Below are 21,085 nucleotides of genomic sequence, written 5' to 3'. Positions count from 1 at the left end.
AATAAAATAATGAATGAATGTCGCTTTGTTTTTTTTGTTTTTTTTATTAGTAGTGAAAGATGGTGAAATACAGAAAAGCATTAACGACAAATAACAACTAGAGAAAAAGAAAACCCACTATTAATATATTTCAAGAGAGAAAACACAATTCCCCACTGCAGATGTAGAACTATATAGTGACTGCATGAATTGAACTTTATCCATCGTTGGTCTTATTTTCTGAAAAGAGAAGAATGCGATGAGTTTGAAACTTAGTGTGCTCATTATTGATAATGTGTAGATCAGAACATCCTGTTGTTTTTACCTCGGCAGCGTCTCACTGTAGGGATCACTGTGAAAACAGGAGAGTAAACATAATTTCACTGTTTCCCCATTATGATGAATGCTGCCGATGGCAGTAAGAGTAATTGTGGGGGGGTCTTACTGCTGGGCCATGATGAGGGGGATGCTGGGGCTGTCAGAGTGCAGCGGTGGAGCCCTGTCCAACGTCCGGCTGTTGAACATAGGCAGCGTGGACAGAGGTGGAGGAGCGCCTCGGTTGCCGGCCATGTTCCTCAGCTCGTCCGTGTTCTCGTGGATGGTGTGGTGGTGGTACAGCTGAATCCTGCACCAAACACAACACACTGTAGCTCTGTTTCCACTTTCAGATGAATGGAGCGGAAAGGAAAGATGTGTGTGCCTTCAAAATGTTCTGCTCTTGAGTAAATATGTTTAGTGACATCACATCAGTGACTATTGCAAAGATGTTTTGTCTGATGTGAAAACTCAGTGTACTTACTGGTTCGTCCTTGCGTTCCGTTTTGCTCTATAAAAGAAAAAGAGTAATGTGTTATATGTGAAAATGCATTTCAGCCAACTGACCCTTTATGATAATAACACTGTGCATCAGCAGGTGGAAAACGTACACGCCCTCTCGTCGGCCGTACATGATGTACGCCAGCAGTAGGCACAGGATGATGGCGAGGATCAGGGGCACGATCACTGTCACAATGTAGTCCGGGAGGAAGTCCCTGCTCGGGGGGGACTCTGGAGGGTCAAAGTCACCTCCGGCCTCCAGGATCCCGGAGCTCATGGTGGGAGCAGGTGGAGCGGGCTCCTGCTCCGTCAGGTCGAACTGCAGGGACACAGTTTGTAACCGTGAGATGCAGATGATGGGTTGGTCTCATGTGCTTTGTGCTCATTCAGATAAATGTTGGATATGTTTTTATCCACAACAAATACACTGAAGAGCGTCCACGTGTGTCCTGCCAGGCCTCACCAGCTCCGTCTTGCACCAGGTGATACAGTTGCTGGGTATGCTGCAGAAATTACAGCCTCCAGGGGTCTTGACTTTGAGCCCTGCCTCTCCTGTGCACTGCTTCTGGTGCTCTGGAGTCATGACCATCAGGAGGCATTCTGAGAAATAGTCTATGGATCCCGCCTTCACATACACGCTATCACAAAACAGATTTAAATCGGCATGCTTGGTTATTCCCATGCTTAAATTTAAACCATCAGTTTACAAGTCTCTCTGTTTACCCTTCAAAGTGTCCTGCAACGGGGAGGGGCACTCTGCCGCCTCGGTCCAGGGCATTGGTGATGTTAACTATTTCCACGGCCTGTGTGTTCCACAGGTTCTGGATATCCTGTTTTATCTCATCCTGAACAGAAGAGGGCAGCACTTTCTCGACCTCCCTCAGCTTGATGAAGAACTCAGCCTGATAGGGAAGCATCTTCTCTGTGAGTGACAGCAGTTAACAGGTGCCACATGTTCACTGTGTTATTCACCTCTCACATTCATCGCAGTGCGGCATTGTGATAACAGTTCAAATCATACACACCTGCAACGACTTTGATTACAAGAATGTGTCTGGCAGTTTCATAGCTTCGCTTGTTGACGGCATAGATCTGTAAAAAACACAAAGCTGGATTGATTATAGATTGTCTCCTCTCTGTGTTTACAAGTGTAGAGTTCATGTTTAGCCTAAAATAGAATAATTTTATCATGCCGTGAAAACCCCAATACAGCCAAATGTTAAGTGTTGATGTTGGCCTTCATATACAATCTAATTTACACAATTTTTATAGTGCCATTTTCTATACATTTTAGATTCATCATGCTTTATATATTGATTAAAAGGTCAGCCTGAGCAGGTGAATTGGTATTAAACAGGATATTAGTTATTATGGGGTTAAGGGCAATTAATTAAAAACATGCTAAAATTAGACAACAATTAATGCATAGAAAGCCTGCAAAATCTTCCTGAAGGTCAAAATTGATCTGCAGTTTGTCGATATGGGGAGGACTGACTGAGACTGAGATTAAAGGGACAGAGATGTCTCTCTTCCTCTTCAAAGATATTTTTCTTCCTGAATTTTTCATGTTGGGTTCAAAATAGCAGCTCTCATGGGGAAACACAAGCTTTTGTCTCTGAGGATTTGACAACCAAACCTAACATTTGCTGCTGATGTTTCAGCTGGCTGCAGATTTATTTATTTATTTATTTGTTTATTTTATTTATTTATTTTTTCAGATTTGCCTTTGCTACAGCTGCGCTGGAATCTTGCTCATATTGAGTCTGTTATTTGCAAGAACACAAAAATATGAGAATATGTGACTTTATACCTCAATGATATTTTTTCCTGGAGATGTTGGTGTGCCGTAAAGGAAGCCATTATCATAGGGGTGCCTTTGGGTTAAGCGCAGCCACTCTGGGAGGTCTGGGTAATTCTGCTTGTTGCACTTAAAAACCATGGGGTCATCATACAAACGGCCAGCTTTATGACAAACAAAAACAGGAGCATATTGGAAATATAACATTAGAAAAACTCTGAGTTGTAGTTTTGTTTAACGGTGACAAAAGCGGTGAACGGTTCAGGTTCTTACCATAGAGTTTTGACAAAGGTTCAAAGTCATTCTGGAAAGTCTCTCTCATCAACTCATATGTAAATAGCTTTCCAACAGGAATGGTGAGTTTGATCTCTGCGTTGGCCCCAAAGACACTGACAGCACAAACTGAGGGGAAGAGTACAAAAATATATATATATATAAACACACAACCCTTGATGTGGTTTAACACTAAGGCCTGCTGTCCTTGACAGCTGTCACCACGACCATGTGTTGTCACTAAAAACCACAAACTTGATACTAAAGCAGCAGTAAATCTTATTAGTGAAGTCATATGAAATGAATTTGGATGATTTTTGAAAAAAAAAAACTTGCCTGTTAGGAAGAAGACCCAGCTCCTCCAGCCTGCCATCTTGTTTTTGGATTTTGATTGACAGAGCCAAATGGAGAGGGGCTTGGTCACAGCCAAAGACGAGTCAGGGCTATTTTTGTTTCACTCACCTAATAACATCCGGGACTGAGTTTGTGAATGTGAGCGATGAGAGCTGTATTATTTCCCCCAGCTATGTAATCTGTTAATGCATTTATCTGACAGCTGGAGTGAGCGCTTAAACACAAGAATTAATTAATTTTCCTGCTCATACAGATTTTTATCAAAGCAACATTTTTGATTCAAATGAAATTTAACATTGTATTACATTTTAAATACACAGAAATGTTTTTGCTTTCAGCTGCTTTTAAGAGCAAACAATATTTTTATTCAATTCACTTAAAAAAACGTGATGGTGCATCCATCCATCAGCTGAGTGGTGAGAGTTTCTGAGATTTTTCATGTCTCATGTTAGTGTTGTTGTTGAAACAGCTGCAAGTGTGTGTGTGTGTGGGTGGGTGAAACAGCTTCTGTAGGACTAATAAAAAGAAAAAAACCCAACCCAGACAGAGCCGGTGGTTGCTCTACCAGCAGGCTTCAGGTGGAAAACAAAACACAAACACAAACACAAACATGGGTGCTTTGTCTCCGCACTGATGAGCCTCCATGTCTCTGCAGATGCAGCAGACAGGAAGCAGCTCTGTGGCAGCAGACGGCGGATGTGATTGGTCGCGGGGCTCTGACGTCACCTGGGCATTTCCGGGTCCTAAAGCCGGCCGTGCTCGCCGAGAGTTTTTAATTTTACACATTTAATGTGATTTCTATCGCCTAAAAACAGCAGAAGGGCGGTTTTTATCGGCCTTATAGTCTGTGGTACATTATATTGTCCGAATCGAGGATGGAGCTGTAAGTCAAATTAGCGTTCTGCTGTTTGTTTGTTTGTCTGTTGTTTATTTCCATTTAACCTTGTTTATTGAGCTAACAGATATTAATGTTATTTATAACCCCTTATTATAACCTTTTAGCCAGCTAAATATGGTTTAGTTTGTTTATTTGTTCCCCATTTTGCCACAATGCTAACTGCACTTTCACCTTGTTTCGTTTGTTTATCTATTATTTGAGCCCCCCCATAACGTTTTTCTTATTGATTTTTCATATGCATTTTCAACCCTGTTCACCATTTTGTTAAATTAATTATACACCCATTTCCTATCTAAGCTTTTGTCTTACCTTGTAGCTTCAGCTGTTCAAACTACTCGTTTGTCTACTGTCTGACTGCTTGAGTTTATATATTTTTTTTTAACCATAAATATTTAGCTAACATTGGCTCATTTACTCTTTGATAACTTTTCTTTGAGCAAACAGTCTGCTGATATTCAAACTGCCCTTTTACCTGAACATTTCATCTATTTAGTTTCTAATCTGAACCCTTCCTCCTTTCTCCATCCATGTCAGTCAGCTATGACTGTTCATCATCATACTTTTGGGATTTTCTATTATCCATTGCTGAACCTGCCTTTTCAAAATTCTCTCATTACTTTCAGCAGTGCACTTATTTTTCGTTTCTCCATAAATTACAACCCTTTAAATTTAACCATGGTCACTTTATTCTCAAGAACTAATTTCCTTGTGGTGAAGAGGGAATGTGATCTTTGGACCCCACTGCAGCTGTAAGCAGGCCTGGTAGGGAGTCACTGATGAAGTGTGCATTAAAGGTGGAAAGCCATCACGCTTTGTGGACACATTAATTCCTGATCATCTATAATAAATGAGCACATTGCTCTGCTGTGGACCGGCACTAAGACCCGGCTGCAGCTGCAGCCTCCTCCATGCAGCAGCGCCGAGCCGCTGCGAGAGGAGGACCAGAAATCTGCAGCTCCCAGAATGAAGAGATCAAAATGATGCTGTCTGGAAAACGGGATTAAAACGTAAGCGATCTGTCATCAGCTGCGGCAAATCCAGGGGGTCGTTACTTCTTCTACTTCTCTGTAAAAAAAAAAAAACAAAAAAAGAAAACGTTTTTCATGACTAATGCAATTATCCGTGAAGGTTGGGTTTCCATTGTGTGACTGCAAAGCGAGCTAATGACAGATGCATCGTGCACACTTTCTCTGAGAGTTGCAGCGGATGCAAGCAGGCCTTTAATGCGCTCTGTTGTTTTTGTCCCCCCCCCCCTCCCTCCCTCCCCATCTGCCGGTCTAGTCCGGGCTCCACCTCGCTGCTGCCGCCGCCGCCGCCATCAGCTGCTGGTGGATACGACAGATTTGCCACCGGGGGGGGGGTTGAGAAAGGAGACATGCCGTCGCCGAGCATCCACTGCGACGCTTGAATGACCATGATGAAGACCGAATCCACATCCAAGAGCGCCGGCTCCGGCTCCACTCTCAGGAGCCCGTCCCCGCACAGGAACGCGTACGAGGCGGGGATGCAGGCCCTGAAGCCGGTCAAAGACAATGCCGCCAACGGGGACTTGCAGGAGGGGCCCCGGGGCCGCAGGTACGGCTCCAACGTGCACCGTATCAAGAACATGTTCCAGCAGATGCAGACCACGTCCCCGGCCGACGCAGAGGGAGAGGAGGCCGCCAGGAACGCCGACAAATCGGTGCGCCTCTCCCTCCCCAGAGCCGGGAGCTTGAACGAAAACGTGGACCACAGCGCGCTGCTGAAGCTCGGATCCACCGTGTCCGACCGAGTCAGCAAGTTCGACACCAAACCAGAAAACGGGCACCAGCGGGCCTCCTCGCCCAGCTACTCCAAACTCCAGGAGACACGGCGCATCTTCGAGCAGCAGCAGCAGCAGCAGCAGGAGAAGCTTGCCACCTCCAGAGTCCTGCTGAAGACAGACAAGGCCTCAGGCTTCCAGGATGGCAGGCTGGACGTGGTGGCCCGTTTCAATGGCAGCACAGAGTCCCTGGACAGCCTGGACACCAGTGAGGCCGTGTCCCCCACGGTCAGCCAGCTCAGTGCTGTCTTTGAGCGGGCGGCCGAGCTGCGGAACAACCTCCACCGCCTCTCCTCCACCCCACCGCTCCCCTCCAGAGGGGTCAGTGCCAAGGTGGGAGTGTTGAACTCCAAAATAATCACAAAGAGGGTTAGTGCCTTTGCAGCAGGCAACCAAGAGGAAGAGACGGGCAGTCAGAGGGGCCAAGAGGGCCCCAGGGGGAGGACGACTCCCCCGTCTGAAAGCATTAACGGGGGTCAAAGTGTTGGCCACTGCGGAGCAACTACTGAACTTCACAGTAATGTAGGCGAGCCAAACGAGCAGAGAGAAAAGACTGTTTCAGATGCAGGGGTTAAGGCCAAAGCTGAGGTCAAACCTGAGGAACACTCAGGGGCCGGTGAGTCTAACAGCACAACACTGCAAGGGGACATCCGTGTCTCTGTAGAGAATGGAGAAGCTGCTGCTGAGAAGCTGAGCTCTCTAAAGGGAGCTGAGACGCTCAGACAGGAAGGGGAAATGGCCAAAGAGGCCGACGAGGAGGAAGACAGGACTCTGAGGGGCGACCAGTCCGGCCGTGACTCTGTGGATATCAGTACCTACAGCGCTGTTGGGGAGGACTTTGGTGGAAGCCAGGTGGATGAAGAAGAAGAAGAAGACGAGGGCGATGACCGCTACGAGCCCGAGTCCAGCTGTGTGGAGATCGCTGGGCTGCCTGTGGAGGACAGTCCGCCAGCTTCCAGGAAGATCCGCTTCAGCACAGAACCAATCAAGGTGAGGATACAAGCGTAGAAAGACTTGCAGGTAGTATGAGAAGATGCTGTAATCTGAGAGCCTTCTTTATTGGGCTGAGGTGCTGATATCTGTTAGCAGTAATGTTCTGATGTGGTTTCGATTTTTTATTTTTTTTTATGTATTAATTTTTCATCCTGTCTGTTGTGAGGGTTGTTGAACTCGACCTTAAAGCTTATCCACTGAGGTACAGTCAGCCAGTGTCACCGTCAGCTGTTTTAATGAACTTACTCAGCTCCTGTCGGTGTCGGAATGATGCTGACATTTTGATTTTTACTCAGTTTGAACGCCGGGCTTTGCACATTACCAACACCCTCCCTGCACAGTAGCTGCTGGATGATCCTGCATTCCTACTGTGCAGCTGACATGGGCCCCAAAAGAGCTGTGATGCAGATACGTTTCTCAAATGTGGTGGGAAGCTGCTTCTGTAAATAATTGCTGGGGGAAGAGGACCAAAGAAGGATAATTAGCCTTGATTTTAGAGAAGTGAATACTCTGCTGTGGCCAATGAAAGGAAGTTGGGCACAGTGTGAGGAGCTGAATGAGGAATGGAGTGTTTTTATGTGTCAGCGAGAGAAGAGACTCTGGTCTCTTCTTGGACCAGTGAGATGAGAGAGGATGAGAAACAGGGAGGAGGAGGAGGTAGTTGATTTGAAGTGTCTCTCTGTGTCTGGGGGTGGTGTAATGATCCGGAGAAGAGCATAGGATCCTCTGCAGCTCCGTCTCGCTGCTCGGCTCTGCCTCGAGGATGGAGGCATACAGAGTCTCTGAAAACTAAAGCGGGCCTGACGCTGTACATCACACACACATTCCCTCAAACAGAAAGCTTTTTCAGTGACTAAGGGCTCCCGTCCCATATCATGACCAGTCAAGTTGAAAGTTTCTCTCATGTATGCCCACCATCCAGCAGTGCCTGAGTCACTGGAGCCTGATATTTCAAATTGTTAGATTTAAAAAAACAAACAGACAGATATTAGCAAGTAGGAGGACATGAAAACAAAACACGAGCCACGGTCCCTCAAATTTGGCTTCGAAAGACTTATCAACCAAGGCAATCTGTAATGAAGGCATGACCAGTAAGCTCCAAAGAAACTGTATGACGATTTTGGAAATACCCTAATTTACGTCATCAGGTGAGCTGGCTGTGTCAGATGGTGAGTAAATGCAGCACATCCAGAGCTTGAAGCATGTTTCCTCATATGTACTGTTCCTCTGATATCTAACCATCTTAAGTAAGAGGACTGCAATGGGAAACCTCATAGTGTCCAATCTGCCAGCAGAGCAAAAACCACCTAACCATATCACTGTGTATTCATGTAGACTCCAAATCACTTATTGTCAAAGGGAGGGGGGGCAGCACACAATGTAAACATTGTGGGTTATAAAATATATAAAGCCCTGCAAAAAATTTTTATGAGGAAGAACATGCATACAACCAGTTTGTCAGCCGACAAGGAATCTGAAAAAGATACAGCCAATTCTTGATAATCTCTACAGATATAAATATATTATAAACTCACATTAAAAACTAAGAGATGCAGCCTAACCCTGAAAAATGAAATTCTGACATATTTCTGATGAGCTATTGTTGAGCTCTAATAGTCACACAATCTGGAGGAAACAAATTGTGTGCCCCCCCCCCCCCCCCCCCCCCACCGACCCCTACCTCATGCTGAAAGGCCCACGAATCCTTTTTAAATCATGCCTGAGCTCAGCATGGCCATCATGCATGTGTAATGCAAAAAGGAAAAGGGAAAAACAGATTTCTGTCACAGTATTTTTATCCTCAGGAGATCAAAGATGGATAGCAGAAGGAAACATGATGTAGGGTGTGATTAAAGAAGTCATTTAAAAGCTGATTTTCGTTGTGACCCCACAGCCATCGTTGGAGAATAACCTCCCACTGTGTCTCTTCACACTGTATCACTGTGGCCTTTGTTATGGAGATTGATGCAGGGGTGGATGAGAGTAAGAGTGGGATAGTGGTGGTGGTGGTGGTGGGGGGGTGGTTGAGGTCAAATGGGAGGGGCGTTATTATGCAGCTCAAATGTCATGCGACTGTATAACTGCCAACTCCTAAGTCACAGTGTCAGTTGGTTTCTCTTCCAAACAGGAAGTGCCCGTTTTTAGCGCATATTTCCCCTCTGTGCAGCTTCTGGCCACAGTTAGGTCCTGTTGTGGTGATGGCGGTTGGACGTCTGGGCACATGTCTTTCTTTGTCCCCATGCTACTCTGTCTGTCTGCCTGTCCGTCCTCTCAAACTGGCAAAAATAGCAGTTCTGCTTCGGGTAGAGTTCACACTAGACCCTTTGTTTGCTCGTCCTGACACTCTTCCTCTCGCTCCTTCTTTTCTCATTTTCACTCTTTGTCACCCCTCTCCTACTGTTCGTAAAAATAGCAGCATTGTTATCGTCACAGACTCGCCTCGCTTTTCAGGGGCTGCCTCTTTGTGTCTCATGTCTTATTTATTTGTTCAACATGTTTGTTTTGACTTCACTCTGTATCTGTATGCTGTAGTTTATGATATGGTCTGTCCTCATGGAGTGATTTTTTTTAATTTATTGTTTATCCTGTTGTTACTGGGAAGCATTGTTTGTTTTTTTTTTTTTTTGTGTAAAATAAGATAATCTCCACTGGATTTGCACTGTGTTCTCTCAAAGCCAAAACTAATCAGATTTATTTTTCATGAAACACAATCAGCTTGCTCACTCATCACCTCGTTTACTCTTCCACTTTTTAGCCTCCCCCCCAAAACACACAGCCACACACATACACTTTCTTGTGGGTTCCTGCTGCCTATACAACGCTGAACAGTAGTTCTGCCATCCTGCTCAGAGAACACCTATGATTTTCTTTTGCACTATGTCATTAACGCAATGACTGTTCTTGTATTATGATAATCTGAGGATGTAGAAAGAGAAATGAAAAACCTAAAAGTGGAAATTGCATTTTTAAGGCTGCTATCACAATGCCCAAAATGCAACCTTTAGTGGTTTGTGTTCCTTTCTCAGGTCCGCCAATAAGGGATTGACCGGGGAGACGTAATACATCACCATATGTCAAAGTATCCTCAAACTGTCTATTACTTAGACTCAGCGAGCCTGCAGTATTTCATGCAGTGCATTACTCACAGCCAGGAGGGGTGGGAGAGCAGACAGATTATCAGCAAGGTCACTCTGTCCCACTTCTCAGTCCTGCAGCAATGGTAGGTTGTGAGCATTTTCCCTGATGTGCCCACTCGCCTTGATTATTGCGACAAGCCACATTATGCAATGTGTTGCTCATGATGTCTCGATCTTGTCCAACCTGCCATCATGTTGTCAGGCCAAAAAAGAAATAAATAAATAAAAAGGAACAACAGACGCCAGCTAGTGATTTGTGAAGCTGAGCCCGCGCTGTGTGGTGTGAAGATGGAAGGATAATATTTTATTGACTCCAAGAGAGAAATGAAAAGAATAATACTGGTGATTTTTCTATATTTCTCTCACTGCCAATCCGTCTGACTGACTTCCTGTGTCCGTGGTAGTGAAGGAACGGGTTATCGAGCAATCGCATCTGCACTGTATGGCATGGATCACTTCCAGAAAATACAAAGTACCTTAAAACGGTAGTAAAGTGACAAGTAAATATCTACAAATTACCATAGTATTGTTAATAATGTTCATAGTGTTATGTGCAATCTAAGAAGCTTATAAAATACATCTTTGGTCGTAATATATTGCTCTCCAGATCTCTGTGGTTGACCTTATTCTAATGCTGCCATGTCTCTCCCCAGTCAGCGCTAAGCCTCATCATGACTGCTGACCAATGACTGGCCTGCCAAAATGCAAAATAAATGGACCCTGATGCCATGCAGCCATTTCTGTAACAAAGCCACCATATCCATTTTATTGGCAAGGGGCGATGGCAGCACACAACCTTATTTTCTGTCCGTGTGCTGCACATCTGGGATCTGGATTAAGCACAGAATTTTAGGAGGATTTGGAGCAAATTACCTGCTACTTCTGGGAAAGTACAACATGAGATGATTGGGGATGCAATTAATGAGAGTGCCATCAAACTGTTAATGGGAATAGTGCTTCTCTTCAACTTTGGCAGCTTGTTTAAGTGCAGAAATGCAGGAGCAGCCATTTTACAGATATCCCATTATGCCGGGGAATTAACTTCATTCATCTTTGTGTGTAAGATAGAAATGGAGAGTAGCTGTGACACTCGCATGCACAAAATCATTTGAAACAACTGCAAGAATTCATGTGTTGTAAAAAATGATGGAAAGTTGGGCGCTACAATATGTGGAGAGACAGAGTGGAAAGACACTATTTCTGTTTCTAGTGAAAAACCAATGGCACCACCTCCACACATTCTGTTGGCTGAAGCCAAAATTAAACCCGTTTTTTGGAGCGTTACAAGGGGGCAGGGGCTTGTTACACTACCACAGTTACCCCAATTACATCGTAGCCAGAGAACCGTCAATATGGAACCGCAGTGTAGGAGAGCAGAGGCCTCCTCTGTCATTTAGCCTTCTCTTTCTCACGGCAAGTGCATTGTAAAATGTTTGTTGTCACTTAGTGGCTGTTTTTAATACTCTCCATAGTCCCAAGTGGGCGCTCTTTATAGACGCATATGCAGTCTGTTAGCTGGTGAGTAGCCTGAGCTAGCTGCCCACAGAGCTTTTGTAGGACATCCCGGGCGGCTGGTAGCAGAGGGAGGGAGGAAGGGAGTTTCCTGACCATCTGTTAGTTCTGACCTACTATCTGCCACAACTGGAACAGTGTCCTTCTCCAGCCCTGCCCGATTCCCCCTCCTGCCACCCTGACTTTAATCCCAATGTTTGTCTTCCAAAGATAGCCACCACACCGTTCAAGGAGCTCATCTACCACTCTACATTGCTAAGTGAGGTTGGGGTGAGAGGTTGCGTCAGGCAGGATCCCATTAGTCTGTCTGCCTGTGTGGGATCATTGCAAAGAGAAAATCTTCCCCCAGTTAGTGAAAGTGTTAATTCTGTGTCAGTGAGGGAAGATCGTAGCCTGTTCAGGTCACAACACGCATCCAGTCATTGGCTGGTTTATTTCCCTGTGCCACGTTAAAAGCTGCTGAACTTCCCCGCCGTAAAATGAGGGCAGCACAAACCACCAGCTGTGGCCTCTTGATCTTTAAACACAAGGAGGGAACCAGTGTCATGAGAGAGCGTTACAGCGGGCACGCAGGCTTGGACTGCGCTGCTGCTGTTGTATGCTTTGTTGCTAACAGTAGGATACAAACAGTGCATTTTGTGTGTCTGTAATCCACATTCTGCTAATCCCTGTAAATACAAAGGTAACCTAAATCAAAAGCTATTTGACTTCAGTGCTGCTGTCATGCTATCTGTCATCTGCAGTAGGCCTGAATTTGGTCGCTGTCATTGAAATGCTTTTTTTTTTTGCATTGTGTGTTAATCTGTCAATTCATGTTTTGAGTTTATACAATAGGCAATTAGAAATAGATTATAATTGCCTTTATTTCCCAAGAATAGTTTAATTATCGAATTTAAACAGAAGCACACAAATTCTTCACATTTGAGAAGCCAGAATTTCTTCTTCATGAACTACTAACTGATGGATATCGCAGCTGTCAGTCAAAGGAATACTTTAGCGTTTTGGGAAATATGTTAGTAGGCTTTTTTTGCCTGAAGTCAGACGACCCGATTCATACCACGCTTGTGTCTGTCCAGTGAATGTAAGGCTAGTACCAGGGGACGGTAGTCTATTTTGGAATAAAGACTGCAAGCGAGGAAACTGTTAACCTCGTGTGTCAGGTATATATATTTTTTACTTTTAGACAGAGCCAGACTAGCAGTTTTCAGTGTGAGCTAAGATAAATGGCTGCTGACAATATCATATTAAATGTGATGATTTTGAGTAGTCTGCCTGCACAGTTTTAACCTCAGCTGATCTCTCAAGTAAATGTAATGTTTATGCATCTCTGGTGTGGACAGACAGTGACGAGGACGGCTTACAGTGTTCAATGATGCATAAAAATACAATGATACTGAATAAATCGGAGAGAGGATGGGGGAGGTTACGTTTCAAAGGCACTGTCAAAACTGACAGCCTCTTTACTGAGGGGTTGCTACGGAGACGGAGCCCATATGACTGAGGGGTAGCACTGAAGCTACGATGTGCTAATCTAACACAAAACCAAACAGACAAGAAAGGAGTAGGAGATTCTCGGAGAGTAAAAACAGTTTGAAATGACGTGGCAGAGGCAGCTAAGGCTTGTAGAGATAAAAGTCTATAAATTATATAAAATAGGTGAAAGAATGTTTGAAAATAGAAGGTTTCTGCACTGAATTAGTGCGGCTAGTAGACCGTGGAAGGTGGTGCATGCATAATCACCTTGGAAGACTGTGAAGCTTTTAAAGATTCAGCTCTCTCTCTCTCTCTCTGTCTGTGTGTGTGTGTGTGTCCTGTGAACAGCAGCTGCAGAAGCCCTCCATTAGCATGCTGGAGATGGTTATGTAAACTGTCATGCTGTTAGACCAGAGTGAATGTGGGAAGTCGGGCCCTAGAAACAGAGGCCCCTGTCTTCTTGGGAGCAACTTTAGTGGTTGTGATTGGTTTTTCCTCCCAGTGTGTTTGATGCACATTACTGCTGTGAAATGATACAGCTCATAGGGCCTGAGGAAACTCTGAGGCTGTATCCGTTGAGCTAGTCAATAACTTAAATTGCATTATGTCTGCATTAAGAGTGGTGGTTATGTTCTTATTAAAATATGAATCCAGCTTTTCTGTCTCAGCTGCATTCAGCTCCAAGTTGTTTCTTTTTTAAGTTTTAGCGGGAAAATATTTCAGGGATCAACAGGATTTGTGCATTTAAACCTTTAACCAAGTTCATGCACATTTGTTCTCATGTGAATTTAATTATCCATATTCACCTGAACTTCTACACTAATGTTTTATAAATTCATTTACATGTTGCTACTTCCTTTAACCTGTTGATTTAACATTTACCACACTCCTTACAGTGGACAGGAAGTCACGTGTTTTCTGTTTTTCAGTTCCAGCCGCTATATTTGGAAGCAATGCAAGAAGAACTGAGTTGTAGTCATACAAAACAGTGATGCGTTACCATGGCTGCAAAGGAAAGGACAGCAATTACAGTAACACAAACCTCTCATAGGAGAGAATCAAGATGGCATTTTCAGTGCAAAAACAAAAGAGAAGGGGTCTGTGTGAAGGAGTAGATGGACCTTTTTAGAAATATGCTTACATATGAGATTATCCCAGGAGACAGTTTAGCATAGCTTCACACAACGCATTGCAGCAGGGCGAAACAGGTACTGAGTTCAGTGGTGAAGGCAAACGGGTTATCTAATTTCATATATAATGAAGTGGTGTGAGCAATTTCAATCCTTTCATGTAACTCCTGACAAGAAAGCAAACAAACATATGTCACTCTTCCTTTTTAAGGTAAAAAATCTCACACATTAAGCTCTTTCTCAAGGAAATCCCCCAAATAATGCACCAATACAATAAGTATTATTTTGTTTCAATCCTCAATCTGACCCAGCATCTCTATTCCCTTCTACAGGTGTTTGCCACCTACCCCAACGAGGATTACGACAGGCGTAATGAAGACGTGGATCCCATGGCAGCATCTGCGGAGTATGAGCTGGAGAAGAGGGTGGAGAGGCTGGACCTGTTCCCCGTAGAGCTGGAGAAAGGTACTGAACATGCTTTCTCCTCCAAGCGCTCGTCAGTATTTATCCAATCTGCTCATACAAAAATGCACACAAAAGGCCAGGGTTAGGTCAAACAGTGTTTATTTTAATCTGGGGCACACTTTCAACATCCCTTCAACATTATGGTGCATTTATTTATTTCTAGAGGACTATCTTTAGAATTATGTGCATGGTATGTACATAAATGAGCACGTTTAACAGATTTGCTGCTGTTTGTTCTGTCTGTAAAGAGAGAAACACGAATGAATTCACTCTTATCACATTACACCTCAGGCAGGAAATGGGTGCTATCGCTTCTTCTGCTCTAACTTTCACAACATGTGTAATAAAGGAGCTTTTCTTGCAACTATGAATAAATATTCAGCTCAAAAGGTGCTGCTGTCAGTTGTAAAACTTAAAGACACAGCGCTCTGATCCTTTCATCGTCTCCTGTCAGTCTAAGAATTGTTTTCAGTTTCCTTTACGATGTTGGAAATGCTTCCATGGACATCAATATTTCAGTTAATTTAAAAAGTTTGTAAGTTTTAATTGAGTTGATTTTTTTTTCTTTTCTACCACAAGAGGGCTATTGGGCAGTGTTTTTATGAATGAGTCTCCTGTTACGTCAATAAAGGCAGTGAAGAGGAAAATTAATAAGAAGTAAAAATTGATGTAACCAATTCATGATTCATGATAGCTGAAGGTTTGAAGGTTTTTGTTAATTTTCCATGAGGGAAGAAATGTCCTATCAGGCCTCAGGAACACACACGACGTGCAATTTGGTCAGTTTGTTTACCAGATATTTAATAGGGACCTTTAATTTTGTTAAAGGGAAAAAAGCACCAACTGCTCTTCTCTCTGTCTTTCAGATGGCGATGGCCTGGGCATCAGTATTATCGGGATGGGTGCAGGAGCTGACATGGGCCTAGAGAAACTGGGCATCTTTGTTAAGACAGTCACAGAAGGAGGAGCGGCACACAGGGATGGCAGGTGGGTTAATGATGTGAAATGAACGGAGTTCAAAGTCGAACTGACACAATAAATCCTTAAACTTTTTACTTTCTCCACCAGGATCCAGGTGAATGATCTGATCGTGGAGGTGGATGGGACCAGTTTGGTGGGAGTCACCCAGAGCTTTGCCGCCTCCGTACTCAGGAACACCTCAGGAACTGTGAAGTAAGACTTAGTTTTTATGAACAATGTCATCACCGTCGGCAGCTACTCAATCTATGACAAATCTTCTGCACCGAGGAGAACTGTTGGAATCATGACACATCACATCTTCCTCTGATACCATTATGTCTTTGTTGTTAGTGCTAAATAGCAAATGTTAGCAAGTTAATATGCTGAACCAAAACAAGTTAACATGATAAACATTATCTGCTGAGTGCTAACGTATAAGATTTGTCTTTGTGATCATCTTAGCATGCTGATGTACAGTAAGTGTTGAGTTCAATGCTCTTTGGTGGTGTACAGTTTCCGTTTTCTGTTTCCTATTTTGGCTGAGACCAGGGTGTCATTTTGTTTCACTATCAGCCGGTATGTAACGCAGCATTCTTCCTTGAAGAGGTGGTTTCCTCCAGATATAGATCCACAGCCGGTCTTATGCACAGGACTGTCTTCTACCACATCCTGCCCATTCAACTCAGCAGACTGTAGATTTCTATCTGAAGTCTCAAAGGGTCATGGTTATACCCTGCAGTGCTGAAAAGTTACTTTTTGAAGAGAGTCTGAAAAAGGGCCAAGGAATTCACACAAACACTGTTATCAAATACAGTTGGCATCGAAGCTATCATTGTGAAATGCCAGGGGCCTAATCGCAGTCTTGCACTTTGGTGTTTTGGTGACAGCGACTGTTCCCCTTGTGCCCCTTTTGTCATCAAACCTCATTCATAATTCAAGCTTTAGTGGTCAGTGCTGATGGGGTAATTGTTTGTGTTGTGTGACTTGTGAAGATCAGAGACTGCCATAGATAGCTCATACATTATAAATCTGCTGCAGTGATAGCAAAAGACACTAGAGATCAGGCCTATTCATAAAGAAAACGTCAGCAAAGGAGTGGCAGGAAGTGTATTTGTGAACATTTAATTACCTGTTAGTGCAGCAGAAATGAAAAAGCTGCAGCGGTTGGCCTAATAATCATTTGTAGTTTCTTTGTGTGTCACTGTACTTTACCCACTTTACCTTCTTTAAATTGACACACATTTGTGAGCCTCAATCTGGAGCTTATAGACTCTATAATGAACTACAGGAATAGACCAACAACACAGAGGCTGCCTTTGTTCACATATAAACAGGAAGCTATTTTCTGTTATCAAATGGCAAGCACATTCCTTGCTGCATTAACACGCTGCACTATACCACTCTAAGCAGGGTGCAATATATGAAAAACACTCTCATGGTTGTTGTGCGTAGGCTCTTCAGTGGTCAGAGGAAGAAAAGAACCATTATGTTTTATTCATGCATGCACATACAGTATCATACAGTATCAGATAGAGGCCTTTTGAATATGGCTTTTGGTTCAGTGGCTTGGAGAGATATTGTTTTAACTGGACTGCTGGCTTTCAAAACACAGGTTTGTGATCGGGCGAGAGAAGCCGGGTGAACAGAGCGAAGTGGCCCAGCTCATCCAGCAGACCCTGGAGCAGGAACGTTGGCAGAGGGAGATGATGGAGCAGCGCTACAACCAGTACATGGATGAGCAAGAGGTCAGTCATCGTGTTCAGTGCTGAGTTTGTGAAAAATGAAATAAATGCACTGATGCAGGATCTGGCTGACCAAAGGACTCGTCATGCTTCAGAGCTGGTGCAATGTGTTGCACCATGCATGTTGCAGTTCTTACTAACCCATTTCCCCACATCCCCTCCCCCACCACTTGCATACGCAGACATATTTTTTCCATGACCAAAAAAGAGGCTTTTCAGTAATTTAATGTAATATTCAGATCACTAACTTCAATGTGCACTAAAGCATGTAAGTAAGTGCAATGACTTGCTGTTATTGTGCAAATATTTAAAGGGAATGAAATCCAGTTATTTAATTGCACTACTATAATTTAAAGTAGGAATTTAAAAAAACTGCAGATAACAGAACAAATGCTTTATATAATTTAGCTTTATGTAACATATTTAACCTCTTCACGTACAAAATACTCCCTTAAAATGGAAAAAAAATCATTTGCCATCATTTATTGGCCCCGCATGTCAGGATTATGAAATTCATCTCAGTCGACAGAAGTGAGTCAGTCTGTGACTGTTTTGTGTGTGTTTCTGCCACAAAGCCACTCTGTTGTGTCCAGCGTGAAGTATCAGTCTGATTAAATAAGCTCAGCTCTAAAATGAGGACAAATCAGGATGACTGAACTGTTGTGACCCAGGGTGTCCTTTGAGCTGTTAATCACTGAGTCTCAAATTTTCTCTCTCCTTTACTTTTACATAAACGGCGCAAAAGCTGCTGTTTCATTATAATAAGAGAGGAAGTTGCCTCATTCATAAACGGTCACAGTGAATGGTTCCTGAAAAGCATTCAGTCGTCTGATATTTTGAGTTCAGCGCCATCTAGTGTCCATTGTGTGTCAAAGCACAGTTGTGTTTTCACAGTGTCGCCTCTTTAACTGCCTTTTCCTGTTCTCTGCAAACAACTAACAATAGATCTTTAAGAAAACCACACGGCCGCATGGTTGGTTGAGTGGTTCAGTAGTGCTGAGTGGCACATGCTATATTAATGCAGCATCCTTAGTTCGGTTCCAGCCCAGGAATAAAAATAATAGTGAGAAGAAGAAATGTGCTGTACTCTCCAGAAAACTGCACAGTGTAATACCCGAAGTCAAATCTAACACTCTTCCCTGAATTCAGCTCTCTAACTGCTGTCTAATTTAAACTGCTTACATTTTTTTCTCAATTTTTGCCTCATCATTTGCGCCACATCCTGATAAGTCTCTCCTAACCTCGTCCCTCCAGGGTGCTGAATATGGCACAGACGAAGAGGAAGATGAGGATGAGGAGGTCAGTCCGCCGTATCCCAGCGCCATCGAGGTCTTTGACTTGGCAGAGAACGAGGACATGTCGCCTCTGGAGACGGACCCTGAGAAACTGGCCCATAAATACAAAGAGGTGAGCAGTCCTCTGCTTAATTGGAACATATCCTGTGTAATCACATCTTATTTCCTCTGATGAGCTGAATGTTAAGATGTATTTAAACCTCCGTGTCTTCTCTCTGTGCTGTAAAGCTCCAAATAAAGCATGCTGTCACCCAGGCTGAGATCCAGCAGCTGAAAAGAAAGGTAAGCTGTGAAGTTATGCTGGTCAACGTCAGTCCTGAAGGAAGAGGAAGGAAATGCGCGCTGAGTGTTTGCGGTTTACTGAAACAGATTTTTCTCCTGTGTCTCCAGCTGCACCACGCGGAGCAGGAGAAGCAGCGCTGGCGTATGGATAAGGCTCAGCTGGAGCAGACCCTGCATGAGAACAAGGAGCGCATGGAGAAGCTGGAGGGCTACTGGATGGAGGCTCAGAGTCTGTGCCAGGCGGTGGACGAGCACCTAAAGGAGACGCAGGCCCAGTATCAGGCGCTGGAGCGCAAGTACAGCAAAGCCAAGCGCCTGATCAAAGAATATCAGCAGAAGTAAGACAGCTTCATGACACAGATGAGAGCTAAAGGAGTTCTGTGTTTTATGTTTGAGCTGTTATCTGCTGCCTCTAACAGGGAGATCGAGTACCTGAAGAAGGAGACCCAGCGTTGTGCACAAGTCGGGGCTGAGGCCTCCCTTCTGAAAGAGGAGTCTGGTCAACTCCAAGAGCAGGTAATGGAAGTGACGCAGGTTCACCCCACTTCATGAAGCTTTTACTCCCAGCTAGTCGATGGGCAGTGCAGTGAATAATCCAAAATCTGGGAATAAAAACAGACTCCCCAGAAGAGTTAATGTGGCACTCTCAGTTTGAACTGACAGTGACTCTGACCACATCTGCAGGAGTTATGTTAATAAGGCCTTGTCTGTGAGTCTGACCAGGCAATGAACTGAAATGCCATAACTGATATTAGCTAGACAGAAATCGCAGTTGAAATTCTTCATATCTTTTCTATATCAGACGTTTGTTCTTAACTTAATATAATGTTGCTTCAGTAAATTAGAGCAGTTAAATAAACATTGGCCAAGAAACACTGATAAAGCTTGAGTTGAGCTAAAGCTCGAGGAGGTGACAGTTTGTTTTCAGCTCTCATGAGAACAATTTGGCACAAAACTGCTCAAAAGCCTTAAAATAGTTTTGTTTGAAGCCTCTGCAATAAGAAGGGAACCTCAGAGGGCCGTTATTTAGTCCGTATGTTGCATTAGCTATTAAAAGCCCAGCGTGACTCATTCTGCTGTGATAACATTTGAAGAAAAACTATATGCATGTTTGCCAACGATTTGAAAAAAACTTTAGATATATTCCAAAGTCAGAAAAGGCATGATTACATATGGACATGTATCCGTTTTCAACAATGTCTTAGTTCAGATTTAGTGACTTTGCTGCACACGTCATCGTAACTTCATTTTCCTCTGCTCTCCAGGTGGCTGACCTGGAGTGCAGGGTGGAGGAGCTGAAGTCTGAACCTTTATAAAAGCCTTTGTTCTGTTTCACCAGATGCAGAAGATGATAGTGTTAATGTACTTGGGATGAAATGCAGGGTATTTCTTGAATCCAGCCTGAGCTCGGTTTCCGGTTGCATACTGTACATGTGTCCTCAGGCTTCGTAATTCAGCCACTTAACCCTTTTAACCATGTTTTTCTGTTAACATTTTCGGGAACGCGAAGAACTGAAACATCACAACCACGGACTCCGTTGAGCTCTAGATGTGCTGTTCCTTCGTTTTCTTTTTCTTTTTTTTTTACTTTCAGAGTTAAGTATTTAATCCCTTAATTTGTGGTTCTGTGACAGACCAGACTGTTGCTTTTAAATTGCCAAAAAAAAAAAAAAAAATCCTCTTTCTTTTGCCTAGTTTTGTGACCTTTTTTTCTGAGTTTGTACAGATGTGATACTGTGTGGTTCAACATTCAGCTTGGTTTGTAAAAATTTTTAATTGTGTATAACATTTAACATAATATAAACTAATGAGATTGAGGGTTGTTGTATATTTTATGTGATGCAGATGTGTAAATTGGATGGACATTGCACTGAAGAAGACATCACAAGGTGCTTCACTGGAATGGAGAAGGAATGGATGAGGAGTCTGAGGTGTCTTTTAAAATTGTACAAACAGTAACCCAACCTTTGTAGGGGTCTTGTCACTTAACCTTGAGAACCACCTGCTGCCTACCTTTCAGAAGTGTTTGTGTATTTTTTACACACTAAGACTCACTAATGAGCAAACAATCCTTCGATTTCAACCCCTTGCTTCTTTCAAAAAAGACAAAAAAAGAGAAAAAAAAAATCCACAGAGACAAGCCTCCACAACTGTTGTGCCACAAATGAAAATGGATC

At 43.5% G+C, this 21,085-nt stretch overlaps 2 protein-coding genes across 4 annotated transcripts; one reads left to right on the top strand and one right to left on the bottom strand.

The window, feature by feature from the left end:
- Positions 1 to 47: 47 nt before the first annotated feature.
- On the bottom strand, positions 48 to 3,444 carry sgca (sarcoglycan, alpha). Of its 2 annotated transcripts, XM_029528025.1 has the most exons (11): positions 3,203 to 3,444; positions 2,867 to 2,995; positions 2,606 to 2,757; positions 1,821 to 1,887; positions 1,519 to 1,717; positions 1,259 to 1,433; positions 906 to 1,114; positions 779 to 805; positions 425 to 604; positions 305 to 331; positions 48 to 219 (listed from the first exon to the last, which is right to left on the bottom strand). In XM_029528025.1, exons 1-11 carry the CDS (start codon positions 3,237 to 3,239, stop codon positions 213 to 215), a joined length of 1,209 nt encoding a protein of 402 aa, XP_029383885.1. In that variant the 5' UTR covers positions 3,240 to 3,444; the 3' UTR covers positions 48 to 212. The 2 variants fall into 2 exon arrangements, with proteins under 2 accessions (XP_029383885.1, XP_029383886.1); XM_029528026.1 differs by lacking the exon at positions 48 to 219 and having other exon boundaries at positions 301 to 331; positions 3,203 to 3,239.
- A 1,540-nt stretch (positions 3,445 to 4,984) lies between these two features.
- Positions 4,985 to 21,079, top strand: ppp1r9bb (protein phosphatase 1, regulatory subunit 9Bb). 2 transcript variants are annotated; one of them, XM_029527799.1, is made up of 11 exons: positions 4,985 to 5,125; positions 5,400 to 6,909; positions 14,497 to 14,629; positions 15,496 to 15,616; positions 15,698 to 15,802; positions 17,202 to 17,334; positions 18,586 to 18,738; positions 18,855 to 18,908; positions 19,017 to 19,246; positions 19,328 to 19,424; positions 20,174 to 21,079. In XM_029527799.1, the coding sequence occupies exons 2-11, from the start codon at positions 5,527 to 5,529 to the stop codon at positions 20,222 to 20,224; spliced, it is 2,460 nt and encodes an 819-aa protein (XP_029383659.1). In that variant the 5' UTR covers positions 4,985 to 5,125; positions 5,400 to 5,526; the 3' UTR covers positions 20,225 to 21,079. The 2 variants fall into 2 exon arrangements, with proteins under 2 accessions (XP_029383659.1, XP_029383660.1); XM_029527800.1 differs by lacking the exon at positions 4,985 to 5,125 and having other exon boundaries at positions 5,133 to 6,909.
- The last annotated feature ends 6 nt before the right edge of the window (positions 21,080 to 21,085 follow it).

The sequence above is a fragment of the Echeneis naucrates genome, chromosome 19 (genome assembly GCF_900963305.1).
Source record: "Echeneis naucrates chromosome 19, fEcheNa1.1, whole genome shotgun sequence".
Lineage (NCBI taxonomy): Eukaryota > Metazoa > Chordata > Actinopteri > Carangiformes > Echeneidae > Echeneis > Echeneis naucrates.
The sequence above is the reverse complement of the archived record's forward strand: the minus strand, read 5'-3'. Positions and strand labels throughout refer to the sequence as shown.

Bases quoted from the DNA above. Each gene is read 5' to 3' on its own strand.
- sgca (XM_029528025.1), bottom strand. From the start codon at position 3,239: ATGGCAGGCTGGAGGAGCTGGGTCTTCTTCCTAACAG. The intron at 1,718-1,820 runs GTGTGTATGATT...TGTCACTCACAG, and splicing joins TGTAATCAAAGTCGTTGCAG to AGAAGATGCTTCCCTATCAG. The intron at 806-905 runs GTACGTTTTCCA...TTTCTTTTATAG, and splicing joins TACGGCCGACGAGAGGGCGT to AGCAAAACGGAACGCAAGGA.
- ppp1r9bb (XM_029527799.1), top strand. From the start codon at position 5,527: ATGACCATGATGAAGACCGAATCCACATCCAAGAGCGCCGGCTCCGGC. The intron at 17,335-18,585 runs GTCAGTCATCGT...TCGTCCCTCCAG, and splicing joins AGTACATGGATGAGCAAGAG to GGTGCTGAATATGGCACAGA. The intron at 19,247-19,327 runs GTAAGACAGCTT...TGCCTCTAACAG, and splicing joins ATCAAAGAATATCAGCAGAA to GGAGATCGAGTACCTGAAGA.